Source organism: Gallinula chloropus, assembly GCF_964237585.1.
Source record: "Gallinula chloropus genome assembly, chromosome: 3".
Taxonomy (NCBI): domain Eukaryota; kingdom Metazoa; phylum Chordata; class Aves; order Gruiformes; family Rallidae; genus Gallinula; species Gallinula chloropus.
The window spans coordinates 122,009,929-122,026,465 of record NC_140087.1 but is presented as its reverse complement, the minus strand read 5'-3'; the positions used below and the strand labels follow the sequence as shown (position 1 = coordinate 122,026,465).

Below are 16,537 nucleotides of genomic sequence, written 5' to 3'. Positions count from 1 at the left end.
GCGAGGGGCAGGGAATGAGGGATGGGGATTTTCAGTCTGTTCCTCCTGAGTTGTCTTCCTTCTTAGCTGGGAGGGGGGAGGCGCATTCCACACACACCCCCTTCCCCTGCTATATCCTGGGGTCCCACCCACAGCAGACAGTCCTTCACAAACTTCTCCAATGTGAGTCCTCTCTATGGGGGAGTCATCTCCTCACCACTTGCCTCAGCACAGCTCCCTTCCATGGGGTGTTGACTTTTGGGCCCAGACTGCTCTGGCCTGGTCACCCACAGAGTCACAAGTAAACCAGCAAGCCTGCTGCAGTGTGGGTTGGTCTTTCCACAGGCTGTAGATGGTCTCTGCTCCCTGTCCTTATCCATGGACTGCAGGGGGACACCCACTCCACCATGGACTTCTCCATGGGCTGCAGGGGAATCACTCTCTCAGGCATCTGGAGTACCTCATTCTTCCACCCACCACCACTTTTTCTTCCCTGGCCTTAGTGCCTGTATGTCTTCTTACATCTTCTCACTCCCTTCTCTGGTGGTAAAATGCACCTGCCTGTGGTTTTTATTCTCCTAACTGTGATTCCCAGAGGCTCTGTGAGCATCGCTGATTGTCTTGGCCCCGGTTAGCAACGACTCCGGCCTTGAATTGGCCAATGTTTACTTTCCAGGGCCTGCAGAGAGCTTGTAGCTGCTTTTTGCAGCAGCCATCCCTGCAGCACCCCTTTCTCTACCAACACTTTGCTTTGCAAAACTGTGATAGTGGGACAAAACCTGAATGCATCCTGGCCTGCATCAGGAACAGTGTACCCAGCAGGTCCAGGGAAGTGAGCCTTCCCTTCTGCTCAGCACAGCTGAGGCAGCAACTCGAGTCCTGGGTTCACTCCTGGGCCCCTCACTATAAGAAAGACATCAAGATGCTGGAGTGTGTCCAGGGAAGGGCTACAAAGCTGGTAAAGGGTGTAGAAGATAAGTCTTATGAAGAGCATGGGAGGGAGTTGGGATAGTTTAGTCTGGAGAAAAGGAGGCTGAGGGAGACCTCATCACTCTCTACAGCTACCTAAAAGGTGGTGGCAGTCAGGCGGGGGTCAGTCTCTTTTTCCTGGTAGCCAGTGACAGGACAAGGGGAAAGGACCTGAGGTCGCATCACAGGAAGTTTAGGTTGGATATTAGGAATGAATTCTGTACTAAAAGGGCTGTCAGAGACTGATCCAGGCTGCCCAGGGAGGGGCTGAATCACCATCTCTGGATGTGTATAAACAAAGAGTAGGTGTTGTACTTGGTGTCATGATCTGGTGTTGGGCCTAGTAGGGCTGGAGAGATGGTTGGACTTGATGATCTTGCAGGTCTTTTCCAACCAAAACTATTCTGTGATTCTATGAAATAAAGTCTGTTTTCCTCTTCCACAGCCATGGATTCACAGGCAGACATGCCAGAGGATGATGAAAAGAGCAATCTTGCTAAAAAACTACTGGCAGAAGCATGTGAGAAGGAAGGACTGGATGCTAGATACTGGCTCCCCAAACTGTCTCAGATACTGGGAGTCAAGTCCACAGAAGCCCTAAAACATCTGCAATATGAAGACTACCTTAAGCTGGAGTGCAAAGTACAGCACTCCTGGGAAAAAAAGGCGCTCCGAAAACTCCTGAAACTAACAGACACCAAAGAAAGTTTGGAGGAGCTGCAGAAGAAGCGCTTGGAGATGGCAAAGCAGAGACAAGAAGAGGCCAAGCGCGTCCTGGAGGAGCTGAAAGCCATGCACAACAGCCACAAGCACAGCGATGACGCTGTAAAACAGAAAGAGGAGGCTCTGTGGCAAGCCATGGAGATTCCCAAAGAGTACTGGGCCCCACCGGAGAAGCCCTTGGCGCAGGTGCTGGAGAGCATCCAGAAGCAGCTGGAGCAGCAGGAGTCCTCAGTGGGCAAAGGTGAGAATGTCCCTGACACAGAGGTCCTGAGGCGGGCGTCGGGGGGGCTGGCCCTGCAAGGCATTTACAGAACCAGCAACATGGAGGATGTGCTGGCAAAGCGAGACCAGCTCATCAGGGTGCCCGACGGATTGAAGCTCGCTGGTCCAGAGCAAGGGTCGCTGCTTGAGAGGAAGGAGTTCTCCTCCTCGGAAGCAGAAGCCACTTTCACCAAGTCCGTGGAGCAGCTGGGGTTCAGCATCAGCGTTTCTGCCAAGGCTGGGTTCTGGGGGTTTAATGCTGAAGCTGGTGTAGATCACAGCAAATCCTCAAAGTCAGAGGACACCCACCAGTCCCGCTCTGAGAAGAGCTACATTTGCACCACCAAGTACCAGTACATCCCTCTGGCCTCCTGCTACTTCCAAAGGCATCAGCTTCGCCTCTCGGATGTCGCCCTGCGGGAGCTGCAAGAGCTCGAGCAGCTTCTGAGCATCACCCCGGAAGCAGACAGGCCCAACATGCTGAAGAGCAGGTGCGGCAGCTTCTTCAGCAGGTTCGGGTCCCACGCAAACCAGGGTCCCCTCCACTTTGGGGGGATCTTCTGGTGGAAAGCATCTATGGAAGGATTCAGAGCTGAGCAGCGGGAAGAGATGACGCGTCAGGCATCGGAAGCGCTGAACAGCTACGTCAGGGCCAGCTACAGCGGCTTCACTTTCAGCGCAGGAGTGGGCGTGGATGTTTCCAAATCCAGCTCATCGGCTTCTTCTCAGGCAAGAGATGGAACAAGTGCCCACACAGAGGTTCAGCTCTACGTGACCAACACAGGGGGCCCATCAGAGACGGATTCTCTTCCTCAGTGGAGACTGGGGCTTGTAGCTAATAACACAACCTGGTGTGTTATCGACCGAGGCTTCCAGCTGATCCCAGTGTGGGATATAATCCTGTCCAATCACAGCAGTGATTTTAAGTCCATCTATCAAATGAGAAGCAGCCTCAGGGCTGCGTATGAAGCGCTGACGAATCTCCATGTCGACACCATGTTTGGAGAGGACCTGCTCAGTGCGGTGGAAGAGGCCAAAGCGTTCATGGAGAGTGTGACGTCCTGGGAGGCGATGGTGGATGAAAAACTGCTCACCTTGATAGAGTTCAAACAGAATCTGAATGAAAGAACCAAAAACCATAGTGTCTGGATCAACGTGTGCCTGTCGGACAAAGCGCTGCAGGAGTTTCTGGCCAATACTGTCATGTATTACACGAGGTCACCCCCAGCAAACGTCACCTACATCAAGTGTCTGTTCAGGTGTCTCCTCTATCCTCAAATCTATTCTGTCAAGGTCTTCCCCAGGTTTTCCTCCATTATGCAGTGGGTCTTCCATACTGACCATGAGCTTCCTGAAACTCCCAATATTTCTGAGCTTGAAGATCTCACCAAGACGATGCTGCAAATGAAGGAGCACATCCAGGAAGTCACCTATGCACCGGAATCCTCTGCATCTGCCATTCACGAAGCAAAGAGAAAAGCCACCTTGACTATAAGACTAGCTCTTTATTCCTTACTGCAGTTTCTCAGGGAAAGGGAACAGAAAGACATAGAACTGTTGGTGCTCTTAATTGCAAGAAGCATCAGCTACCAGGTGGAAAGCAACACTTTCCAGCGCCTCCTTGGATACCCAGAAATTGACTTCATGATAAATGAAATGCAAACAGGGCATCAGGAGTATCTGAGCCTGAAGGAGCAAGATGTTTACAGAGCCCAGGCCTTCCTGCTGCTCCTGGGTCTAACTGTAACACCCAAACATAAAGAGGTGCCCTTTGAGCAGAAGAATAAGCGTTTAGCTTTCATGGAAGATCAGATGAAAGACTCATGGTGCACAGAGATAAAAACTCTCCTCGGGAAGCACGGTGCCTGCAAAGACTGGGAAAGGCTGGAAAGGGACTTGAATTCCTTCATCAGTGGGTGCTTGGATGAAACATGTGATGATCAGAAGAAAAAGAGTATCATCAAGGACCTGGAAGACACTTTTCAAGGAACGGAGCCTCCCAGTCGGTCCCAACCCGCATCAGATGGCAGCAAATCCAGAGCAACCCCGGTCACTGCAAACCAAGAGTTCCTCCACTTGCTTAAGCGCCTCGGCCTAGAAAGTCACTACCCAAGAAAGATGGGGACAGAAGATTTCCACATCATCTACAAGACATCTTTACACGACAGCCAGCCCAGCAGGGAAAAGGAGCTACCCTTTTACTTCTTGCAAAAGCTACTGACTGTGGATTATCGGGTGAGGTACCTGACTTGCAAGGACAAGAGCACCCCAGAACCTGCACGCGTGCCCAACATCACACCGCAAGAGCATGAAGCCTCGGATTCTTTTGACGACTTCTTCACTGATTTGGAGGAAGAAGCCCGTGGATCTGCAGCCCAGGAGAGTCACGTGCACCCCATGGACCTGCAGATGGCAATTTTTCATTGCGCCGATGATTTCATGAGACAGTACATTTCAACCAAGCTTGCTTTCTGCCAGTTTGCACTACCTCTGCTGGTACCGAACCCGTGCACTTCCCAGATAGAGTACCCCCTCTGGGCCCTCAGCCAAATCAAAAAGAGCTGGAAAGGGGCTGAGAAGGTAGGAGAGGAGACCAGGATTACCAGCTACAAAAACAAACTCATGTACCAGGCTGAGACACCCATCGTGTCCTTCATTCGGATCGGCAGTTCTCCCTCCTCTTCCAAGTCTCAGATCCTGAATGCCCTGCTGAGCAAACAAAAACACGACACCTTTTTCCACCGACACTGCAAAGGCAGCACCAAAGACTGTCTGCTGATGAAAGGTGTTGTGGAGATCTCCTGGTACTGTCCCCGCGGTAGCGACGACGACAGCTTTGGCTGCTGTGTTGCTTTCTGTAACCTGCACGGAGATGCACGGGACCATGAGGAACAGCTGCAGTTTCTACAGGAGATATCTGCTGTGAACATGGTTCTTGTCTGCGAGACTGATCAGAGTGACCAGAAAGGGGTGAAAATTTTACGTGACCTGTGGCAGTCCCAAAGGCCTTTGGTCTGTCTGTTCAGTGAGAAAGAGAAAATTCCAGCTGGCCGATCCAGTCAAAACATTAAAATAGGGATCAAGAACAGAAATGAGGCAGAACTGATGGCTGAGCTGACAAGAACAATCAGGGATCTCCTGGAAGGGTCTAACACGCGTTTCAGCCTCGATGCCTGCCTGGACAACGCTCGCAAGCACGGGTTCTTAGTCGATGAAGATACACAGGAGTGTGTGAGAGCCAAAGAAAAGGCAAAGGAGCTGGTGAAGCTTCTGAAGAAAGAGAAGTTGTTTGAGATCAAAGCCCAGCTGCTGCCTCTTCAAGGAAAACTCTGGTACACTTGGTGCAAAAAGGACAAAGTACTCACTTGCCTGCAGAAAAAGAGGAACAAGAGCATCGAGCATCATCGGAGTCAAATTGAATCAGAGAAGTCAGCAATAAGAAGGAAGCAACTGGACAAAGCATTCCCCCTCAATCCGCTGATGAGATCAGTCCTCAGCTTTCTCCACTCACAATCAGTGCATACCAAGAAATACTTCCTGCAGTGGATGAAGGTCTTCATGGATGACCTGACCTCCGATCGCCTTGATGAACTGAAGAGACAATATCACCAGTTATGGTCTGAAATCCTGGCAATAAAGAAAAACAATGAGCAAACCAACCTGAAACCCACATTGCTGAGCAGGTTAGATGCCCTCTCCGATGAAATCAACGATTCCTCCATTGGCCTTGAGCATGTTTTGAGAGAGGTAGGGCAGATTTATGAAGCTCTGGAATCAATGAACTCAAAGGATAACTGTATTGCCAAGCTACCTGAGATTGCGGCTGATCTGATGGCTTCAGGGTATCCCATTGAGCTGATGGATGGTGATGCTTCTTACGTACCGTTGCGATGGGTTGCAGCAATCTTTGACAAATTAGTTGAGAAGCTGGGGGACAAACGAGTATTTGTTCTTTCAGTGCTTGGCATCCAGAGCACAGGGAAGTCAACCCTGTTGAATGCCATGTTTGGCCTTCAGTTTAACGTCAGTGCAGGGAGATGCACCCGGGGAGCGTTTATGCAGCTACTTAAAGTGGATGAGAAGCTGCAGCAGGATGTGCACTTTGATTACATGCTTGTGGTCGACACAGAGGGGCTTAATGCCAGAAAGAGTGTCAATAAGCAGTCCCTTAATCATGACAACGAGCTGGCCACCTTTGTCATTGGCATCGGCAACATGACTCTGATCGATATCTTTGGAGAAAACCCTTCGGAAATGCAGGATGTCCTGCAGATTGCTGTGCAGGCTTTCCTGAGGATGAAGCAAGTACATCTGTCTCCAAGCTGCCTGTTTGTGCACCAGAATGTGGGAGAAATAACCGCCAAGGAACAGAACATGGAAGGACAACGACGTCTGCAGGAAAAGCTGGATGAAATGACCTTGACAGCCGCCCAGCAGGAATTCTGTGACGTTTCCTGCTTCAACGACGTCATCCGCTTTGACGTGAACACCCACATTCATTACTTTGCTCACCTGTGGGAAGGAAACCCCCCAATGGCACCGCCCAACCCCACCTACAGCCAGAATGTCCAGGAACTAAAGAGCAAAATTCTCCAGGCTGCCCAGAAGGAGTCTCAGGGCAGCATTTTGAGGCTCTCGAGCTTGAGTGTCCGCATTAGGGACCTCTGGAATGCTTTGCTGAATGAAAACTTCATTTTCAGCTTCAAGAACTCAGTGGAGATTGCTGTGTACAAGAGACTGGAAACCGCCTTTAGCCAGTGGACCTGGCAGCTGAGGAGTCACATCCTGGACTTGCAAATGAAACTGGACAATAGAATTCGGAATGGGGACTTGCAGCAAGTCACCACGGAATCCCTTGAGAAACAAGTGCAAGAGACAAGCGACACCATCATGAAAGCCCTGGAGAAGTATTTCAGCGAGGACAAAGACTGCGAGATACTGGTCCAGTGGAAAACCAGCATGGAACTGAAGCTGAAAGAGCTAAAAGAATCTCTTCTTCTGGAAACGAGAAAGAAGTGTGAGAATCTCATTGAACTAAAGAAGAACCAGAGTAAACTGGATGAAAGGAAGTCAGGTTACGAAATCGAGCTTCTTAAATGGAGCCATGAGCTGGCTCTGTCTCTAAAAAAACTGCATCGAACTGAAAGAGAAATGAGTGAAAACTTTCTTTTTCTCTGGCCAATCTGGATTGCTGATGTCTCCTCTACTGCTCCGCCTCTGGAACAGGTTGATATCGATGTGGAAATAGAAGATGTCCTTCTAGATCACTTTAAGGAGCCCAACTTGCATGAACGAATCAGGACATTGGCCAAATACAGAACATTTTCTGTTGACTTTGAGAGACATGTTGCCAAGAAAAAATGCTTGAAAATCTTAACAGCGAATTTAGATGAAGCTGATAAGAACCACTTAAACCACATTACGGATAAGATCATAGCGTGTGTGATGGCAAACATTGATAGGAAGGAAAAGGAGAAAAGGGATTACAGTCGAAGTTTTATTCACGAAATACTAAAAGAAGTGCAGAAAGGTATGAATTTGGTCCCTACTAATGCAAAATACAGTTTAAATAAAGATTACAGGATAGATCTGTCAGTGTTCCTGTGCAGAAGAGCAGCAGAAAGGTTTAAAGCCATGCACGAGGCATTCAGAAAAGCAAATGATCCGACTGTCTACCTGGAGAGCAAGAGAGAGTATTTCTTCAAGTATTTCCAGATTTCCTGCCAGGGAGCCACTTCTATCACCACATTTGCTGTTTTCCTGTGTGACAAGATCGGCCCAGCTCTTCACCATGCGGTCTATGAGAAGGCAGCTCTTGACATAGCTCGAGACATGAAGGCTGAAGTGCCGGATTTCAGAGGCAATAGATCCTCTCTGGAAGCTTGCATACTGAGATACCTGGCAGAAGAAGAAGATTTTGAGAAATTCCAGGAGTACCTGAATTGCCCAGGAGAGTTTTTGCAGAGTTACATTGAGATGCGTGTTCGTGGGTACTGTTCAGATGACAAGAGACTAGAGAAGTTTTTAGATGACTCTCTTAACCACCACTATGAGAGCATCCAGAAAGCTGTTTTTACATCAACCAACATTGTCAAAGACAGACAAGACAGAGATGACAAAATCTCTCTTTGGCTGGATGAGTTTTGCAGCGCTCTTGGAGAGGTGCTAAACCTGCCCAGAAGGGACCTGAAGGGCATTGAGCATCAGGAGATAACAGACATAGAGTTCCTGAATAATGCCGTGATGGAAGCACTGACTCCCCTGAAAGACAAGCTCAAGGCAGAGTTTGCTGGAGCTGATCTGAGCTCGTTTGAAAAGCAGCCTCACACAATCCTGGCTGAGCAGTTTGCAGGGTGCTTGGAGCAGTGTCCCTTCTGTGGGGCTGTTTGTACAAACACCATGCCAAATCATGAAGGAGACCACCAGGTTGCCTTCCATCGTCCGAATGTTTTGAAGGTATACCCGTGGGGTAGCACAGAACATCTGTCCATTGATATTTGTTCCGGTAGTGTTGAAAGTAAGTGTTCATCCTGGATTGGTGCAGAGACATGGAACATCTACAATATATTTCTGCATGCAGGACCTCCCTATTCCACTTGGAAGATTACTCCTGATACGTCCATGCAAAAGTACTGGAAATGGTTTGTGTGTCATTTCAGGTCAGACATAGAAAATCTGTACAATGGGAAATTTGAAGGCAGAGGAGCAATCCCTGCTCCATGGGAGAATATCAGTAAGCAGGAAGCACTGGATGACCTGGAGAAGCTTTAGGCCAAGTCGATATGAAGGAAGAAACGCAACTGCTTTGCCTTTTAGAACAGAGGAGAAGTCTATCTGCAAATTCTTGTTGTTATAGTGGCTGTGTGAAGAAAGCAGTATCTAATCGCTTAGGGAGCTGTGTGAAACAAAGTGTGCTATTCCTGCCATCGCTCTGAAACCACCACTGCCTGGAAAGACAATGCTTACGTACAGCTGACACGGCTGCTGGACGAGCCTTGGACTTACCTGACTGCTGGATACGTGCAGCACTTCCCAAGGAACACGTGGAACTGCCCCTCTTGGACCACCCGTGGCACACGCTAATCGGGGTGGCTCTAGAGCTCTTCAGAAGATTCTCTGGCTCCAGGTGGTGGAGGGACTGTACCTTCTCAAGAGACCAAAGGAATTGAGTGTTTGCCTGGCCAAAAATCAGTGCAACTCCCTGGTGGAAAAACATTATGCTTGTGGACAGCTGCAGTGATGCCACGTGTCCCAACATCATCTAGTTGTAAGAATAACAAATTAAAGAATGGGACAGATCCCCAGCTTGAGCTGCCAAGTTTGGTAATTATAATGAAAAACGATACAGGTGCCTTAAAATGAGGAGATTTTAATGTAAATTCTACAGCCCAAAATTGGAACTTGTGCTTTGACCCATGGAGAGGAAAAGCTTCTTGTGGAAACACTCCCACTCCAAGTGGTGTCCACTCCCTGTAATTCAGGGATTAAGAAGAGATTTTTCATTGGACTCTATTCCTAAAGGATTATGGTGGCTGTGTGGAGATGGAAAGGCTCAGAAACTATTGTCACATATATGGGGTGGAACATGTACTTTAGGATACCTGATTCCTGGAGAGCAGATATTCAATCACTCACACCCTCCACCAGGAATTCTACAGACCCCTTGGAGGACAATACATAAACCGGGACTAAACCCCCTAGTAGTACAGGCAATGGCTTCTCATGGCTTTGCAAGGTGGTTCCTCCCATGGCTTCCAGTGGGTGAACAGGAACAACCTGGAGTTAATGTATCTGCCAGCCTGGAGTTATTCCCAAGGGGTGCAAGAGATGCTCTCCGTGGATTACAGATAGAGGTTTCTTCCTTAAGTGCCAGAGACAGGGTCAGAGAGCATTAGAGGTGCTGCTTGCCAAGGAAGGAGGGGTGTGCATGGCAATAAATCAAAGCTGTTGTGCAGAGAGACACCAAGAGAAGGAAATTCAAACAGGTTTAGATAATGTGTGGAAGGAAACAAAAGCTCTTCCCCAAGCAGCTGAAGGTGATACATCGTGGAGGTTTGAAGAGGTTTGGAATAAGCTTACTTCCTGGCTCCCAAGCTTTGCTACGCTCATTTTTGCCTTGATTATTATAATAGGTATTTTAGATTTAGTTCCTTGTGTGGTGATTCAGTGCTCTCTGTGCTGTTGTGAACGGAGCACTATAACATCCTAGGGTTGGAGAAGAAATAAAATAGGACATCAAGTAGAGACAGGCAAATAATTTTCAAAATGATTAAAAGAGAATAGTATAATTTGAGATTAGAAAAGAATTTGTAAGGATAATGAAAAGGGGGGATTGATTGAATGATACATCACAATACAGGGGAGATTGATATAGGTATAGCTTAAGAGAGAATTAATTAATATAGCTTTTATAGAAGGAGAATAGAAAGTATTTGGGTGGTTTGGGTGTGAGGGGACTGTGGCTACAGCCACTGAAGCTGTTTTGCTGGAGCAGCTACAAAATTTACCCGTACCAGTGGAACAGCCTTGGAGACAAAGCAAGTGAAGACAGGGAAGGCATAAATAATGGGACCAAGGACCAATGAAGAGACAGAATGTGTCTTGTTTTCAGCTAAAATGGGCTCCAGACTTGTTTGAGGCTGGAATGGGGTTTGGAGACTCAGGAGAAAACTGTAAAGAGCAGGTGCAGAAGGAAAATGGAAGAAGCTGACTGAGAGGAAGACGACCAGCCTTCATCCCAGACTGCCCCGGCCTGGTCCCCTGCAAACTCACAGGTGCCCCGGCAAACCTGCTGAGGCGTGGATCAATCTCTCCACAGGCCGTAGATGGTCTCTGCTCCCTGTCCTCATCCATGGGCTGTGAGGGGACACCGGCTCCACCATGGTCTTCACCACCAGCTGCAGGGGAATCTCTCTTTCCGCATTCTTCAACCCCCCCCTCTCCTTCGGGCCTGGCCCTGGTGTCCGCGCAGCTTGTTACATCTTCTCCCTCCCTTCTCCGGGGGCAAAATGCCTCTGCCAGCAGTTTTTTCTCTCCTCTATGTGATCCCCAGAGGCGCTGTGACCATCCCCGATTGGCTCGGGCCTGGTCAGCAGCAACTTTGGCCTTGCATTGGCCGAGGTTTACAGTCTGGGGCCTGCAGAAACTCTTGCTGCTGCTTGCAGAAGCCATCTCAGCAGCACAGCTACGCAAACCCGACAGTTCCTCACAAGTTGACTTTCTTCTTGGCCGGGGGGACATTCGCTCCTCACACCTTTCCCCTGCTGCACCGTGGGGTCCCACCCACGGCAGACAGTCCTTCAGACCTTCTCCAACGGGAATCCTTTCCCACAGGGCTTGAGCTCTTCCCCAGCTGCCCCAGCGTGTGTCACTGCTATGGGTGCAGTCCTCAATCACAATGTCCCTCAGCCCCTCAGGGGACCCCCAGGGGTCTCGGCCTTTTCCATGGGCTGCGGGGGGACACCCTCTCCACCATGGGTTTCTCCAGGGGCTGCAGGGGCACCTCCTCCCTCCCTCCCTTTCCCAAGCATTGGTGCCTGCACAGCTCCTCACAGCTTCCCACTCCCTTCTCTGTGGGCACAAAGCGGCTGCTGGTGGTTTTTTCTCTCCTCACTGTGACTCCCAGAGGTGCTGTGACCATCACTGATGGGCTCAGCCTTGGTCAGCAACAACTCCGGCCTTGAGCCGGCTGGTGTTTGCTCTGTGGGGCCTGCAGAGAGCTGCTGGCTGCTCCTTGCAGCAGCCACCCCTGCAGCCCCCCTTTTCCACCAGAACCCAGCAAAGCAAATCTGTGACATTGGGTTTTCTTGTGTCTCCCTTTCCCCCTCCCTCAAGTCCCCCCCCCCCCAACTTAAAGCTCAAGTGGTTGTGTGATGCTCGGCTCTCGGCTGGGCCAAAACCTTGGCTGTGATATGTGTCCATCTGATTCGTGTTAATACGGGATAATTTTCGGGGCCATGGAGTGAGACTGGACACTTTTGTAGCCCTGTGTGGCCGGGGACAATGTCAATAGTTTCTGGCGGGAGAAGGGGGTTGAGTGCTGGGTGGAGCCGTCCTGCAGGTGTATTCCCGTTGCTTAGTTACCCGGTGTTGCAGTGAAACACCCGCGGGTGGCCCATGCGCAGTCACTGTTACCAGCCGAGCAGCTTCAGAGGGTGAAAGAACACCCACAAATCACAGAAAGAAGTGTCTGCTCTGCAACAGTGTATAAACATGAAACTGAAGAGGAGCAGAGTGGCGTGGGGGGCTCCCGGCACACCCAGTTCTGTCTGCACCGCAGAGCTGTTGGCTTGCTTTTATTTTTTTAATAAATTGTTCAATTTGGTTAAAATCCTGTTTGGGACTGAGTCATTTCTCACATCACAGTTTTCTGTGGCTGGGTTCTGCTGGAGAAGGGGGGCTGCAGGGGGGGCTGCTGTAAGGAGTAGTCAGAAGCTCTCTGCAGGCCCCACAGACCAAACACCAGCCGGCTCAAGGCTGGAGTTGTTGCTGGCCAAGGCCGAGATCATAGAATCATGGAATCATAGAATCGTAGGGGTTGGAAGGGACCTCGAGAGACGTGAGGAGCTGCACAGGCACCAAGGCCAGGGAAGCGGGGGAGGAGGTGCCCTGATCTGAGGGTATAGAATCATGCTTATATATGTAGTGTAGTATAATTATGGACAGCAGCTCTTGCTCAGCTAGGTAATTATGTGGAACACCTTGTGAAGGAGAAGGGGAGTCTCTTTTTCTTTTCCATAGCCAAGGGATTACTCGTGAAGGCCTTGTACTATCTCGAGGAGAAGATAAAGAGCAAGAACTGGAGGATGGAATGATATCCATCCCGTTACCTCTTTGTTAAAGAAAACAGGTGGCTGATAAAGGACATGAATTACAATCTTAGACCTCGTTACTAGAGGAAAACGGAGAGTTAACAAGGCCATAAATTAGTTCAGACTGATAAGAACACTGCAAACTTGCAAAACCAGGACATTCCAGGCGAAAGGTGAAAAGTACATTGTGAGGAGGACTCGGGGCCTTCCTCCCAAGGACCACCGAAGAACCTTGCCCACAATTTTTGGAAGAAACTGTGCAATCGCAAAGGACTGATAAGCTGATTAGCATAAGAAGCGAGAGTAGGTGGGTTTAGGTGATGAATATGTATAGGCGTTAATTGAATATTCATTGTTTCATTGTATAAATATGGGATGGTTTTGTTACTCCGGGTGTGCATGCTTGTGGTGGAGAGATCTCCCGTACACCCAGCGCTGAATAAACATACCTACTTTATAACTTTCGAGTTATAGAGTGTATTTTCTGCATGTCACCCCAGGTGCCGGAGAGAAAGATGCTCCTGCAGCCCCTGGAGAAACCCATAGTGGAGCGGGTGTCACCCCACAGCCCATGAAAAAGGCCGAGAGCCCTGGGGGACTGGGCCTGAGGGGCTGAGGGACATTGTGATTGAGGACTGCACCCATAGCACTGACACACGCTGGGGCAGCTGGGGAAGAGCTCAAGCCCTGTGGGAAAGGATTCCCGTTGGAGAAGGTCTGAAGGACTGTCTGCCGTGGGTGGGACCCCACGGTGCAGCAGGGGAAAGGTGTGAGGAACGAATGTCCCCCCGGCCAAGAAGAAAGTCAACTTGTGAGGAACTGTCGGGTTTGCGTAGCTGTGCTGCTGAGATGGCTTCTGCAAGCAGCAGCAAGAGTTTCTGCAGGCCCCAGACTGTAAACCTCGGCCAATGCAAGGCCAAAGTTGCTGCTGACCAGGCCCGAGCCAATCGGGGATGGTCACAGCGCCTCTGGGGATCACATAGAGGAGAGAAAAAACTGCTGGCAGAGGCATTTTGCCCCCAGAGAAGGGAGGGAGAAGATGTAACAAGCTGCGTGGACACCAGGGCCAGGCCCGAAGGAGAGGGGGGGGTTGAAGAATGCGGAAAGAGAGATTCCCCTGCAGCTGGTGGAGAAGACCATGGTGGAGCCGGTGTCCCCTCACAGCCCATGGATGAGGACAGGGAGCAGAGACCATCTACGGCCTGTGGAGAGATTGATCCACGGCTCAGCAGGTTTGCTGGGGCACCTGTGAGTTTGCAGGGGACCAGGCCGGGGGAGTCTGGGCCTGACCGTCAGCACCTGGGGAAGGGAGTCCTGCTGAGAGGCCTGTGGGGAGGAGATGAGTCCCCGACACAGAGGACTCACGCTGCAGAGGTTTGTGGATACGACTGTCTCGCGGGGGTGGGACCCCACGGTGCCACAGGGAAAGTGTGTGTGTGGAATGTCCCCCCCAGCTGAGACGGAAGACAAGTCGGGGGGAACAGACTGCAAACCCCCATTCCCCAGTCCCTGCCCCTCCCTGTGCTGCGATGGGGGGGAGAAAGGAGCAAATGGGTGATTAAGTCAAGTGTGTGAAGAAGGGAGGGGTGGGGGATGTAGAAGTGTTGAGATCTGGGGAAGGAAAGCAGCTGGTGAGGACCCGCCGGAACCCCACTGCCCATTCCCTGCCCGTCCCCAGCCCATGTTGGGGGGAAGAAGGGAGTAAAATCGTGATGAAGTTTAAGTCTGCTGAGAAGGGAGGGGTGGGGGGAAGGCGCTTGACAACCTGGCAGCTTCTCATTACCCGACTCTGGTTCACTGGGTGTGTAGTTGTAGTGGTAATAAGTCACTTTTCTTTCTTTTATTCTGTGCTGAGTCTCTTTTGCCCATTGCACCAACTGGAGAGTGATCCCTCTGTCCTTATCTCAAGTCCTAAGCCTCCCAATATGTATTTTCTCCCCTTTTCATCTGGGGGCCAAATCACCACAGGAACTGACCAAAACCCCCATTCCCCCAACCCTGCCCCTCCCTGTGCCACAGTGGGGGGAAGAAGGGAGCCCAATCCTGACTAAAGTGCAGTCTGCTGAGAAGGGAGGGGTGGGGGGAGCTGCTTTGAGATCTGGTCACACTTCTCATCCCCCAACTCTGGTGTCCCTGGGGGTGCAGGGCAGTGCCATCAATTAGAGAGTTTTCTGTCCTTTATTCCGTGCTGAGTCTGTTCTGCCCGTGACACTGATTGTGGAATGATCTCTCCCTGGTCTTATCTCCACTCCTGAGTGTCACATATCTCTTTTCTCCCCTGTACAGCTCAGAGCTGTCCTGAAACTGGACTGTTCCCAAACCTCTGTGTCCTGGAGCTGCCTGCTCCTCCCCGCACTAGTCTCCCTTTGCTAAGCATGATGTAATTGGCATGGAATAACCCCTTTGGCCACTTCGAGTCACCTGTCCTGGCTGTGTCCCCTCCCTTATCGTTAGTAGGGAAATAAGAACAACTGAAAAGTCTGTGATTGCTCTGCAACAATCAGAAACATCCCTGTGTTCTCAGCACTGCTCTCATCCCAACTCCCAGACATCCCATGCCCTGCTAGAAAGGAATTAAGTCTATCCTCACCAAAACCAGGACAAGGAGTCAATAATTGTTTCAGGGGTGTCACCCACCAGCCTGGATCATTTTGGGGGCAATCTAATTGTTCTGCCAACCATTGGCACTGGTTCTAAAGCAGACCCTGGAATTCAAGCTCCTTCTGTGCTGGAGTCCCTCCCGGCTATCCCTGGCACTCACTTGCTCAGAGCAGCTGCCTTTGCTCTTCACGTCTTTGCTCTTAACGTTGGCCACATGACTGCTGGCTGCAGGAAAGCCTTTCGGTTTTCCTCTGGGACAAAGCAGGTGCAAATGCTTGTGGTGAGAAGGGAAGAGGGTTCTGACTTGATCCTGAAGCAGTTTCTGAGCTGAAGCCTCGAAAAGCCGGAATGAAAACCCAACAGCCTTGGTGACTCTGAAGCAGGGATCCTTTATTGCAGCGCTGGGCACAGGGGGATCGCTCCTCCCAGTGTGTGCACCACCTAAAGCCAAATCTCTCCTGATTCTACAGATTAACTCTACGTATTCATTATCATTCCTAAGAAAAGGCAGGGTCATGCAAATGATCTCCAGGAAGTCATTTACATTAACTCCTCCCAGATAGAGCATGTGCAGTGACACTCAGGGGGTCTTCTGGTGGTCTTCAGGGATGAAGGCTGGTCGTCTTCCTCTCAGTCAGCTTCTTCCATTTTCCTTCTGCACCTGCTCTTTACAGTTTCTCCTGAGTCTCCAAACCCCATTTCTGTGCTCAAATGAGTCAGGAACCCCTCTTAGCTGAACACAAGACACACTCTGTCTCTTCATTGGTCCTTGGTCCCATTATTTATGCCTTCCCTGTCTTCTCTTGCTTTGTCTCCAAGGCTGTTCTACTGGTAGGGGTAAACTTTGTAGCTGCTCCAGCAAAACAACTTCAGTGGCTGTAGCCACAATATTCTCAGATCCAAACCACGCAAATACTTTCTATTCTCCTTCCATAAAATCTCTATTAATAAATTCTCTCTTAAGCTATACCTATATCAATCTCTCCTGTATTATGATGTATGATTCAATCAATCCCCCCTTTTTCATTGTCCTTACAAATCCTTTTCTAATCTCAAATTATACTATTCTCTTTTAATCATTTTGAAAATTATTTGCCTGTCTCTACTTGATGTCTTATTTTATTTCTTCTCCAATGCTAGGATGTTATAGTGCTTCGTTCACAACAGCACAGAGAACACTGAATCACCACACA

At 49.9% G+C, this 16,537-nt stretch overlaps 1 protein-coding gene across 1 annotated transcript; it reads left to right on the top strand.

Annotated features, from left to right (window-relative positions):
* Window positions 1-1,395: 1,395 nt before the first annotated feature.
* Window positions 1,396-9,072, top strand: LOC311189704 (interferon-induced very large GTPase 1-like; the record flags this gene model as incomplete). The annotated part of the gene is made up of 1 exon (XM_084261419.1): window positions 1,396-9,072. One exon carries the CDS (start codon window positions 1,396-1,398, stop codon window positions 8,701-8,703), a length of 7,308 nt encoding a protein of 2,435 aa, XP_084117545.1. The 3' UTR covers window positions 8,704-9,072.
* Between the last annotated feature and the right edge of the window lie 7,465 nt (window positions 9,073-16,537).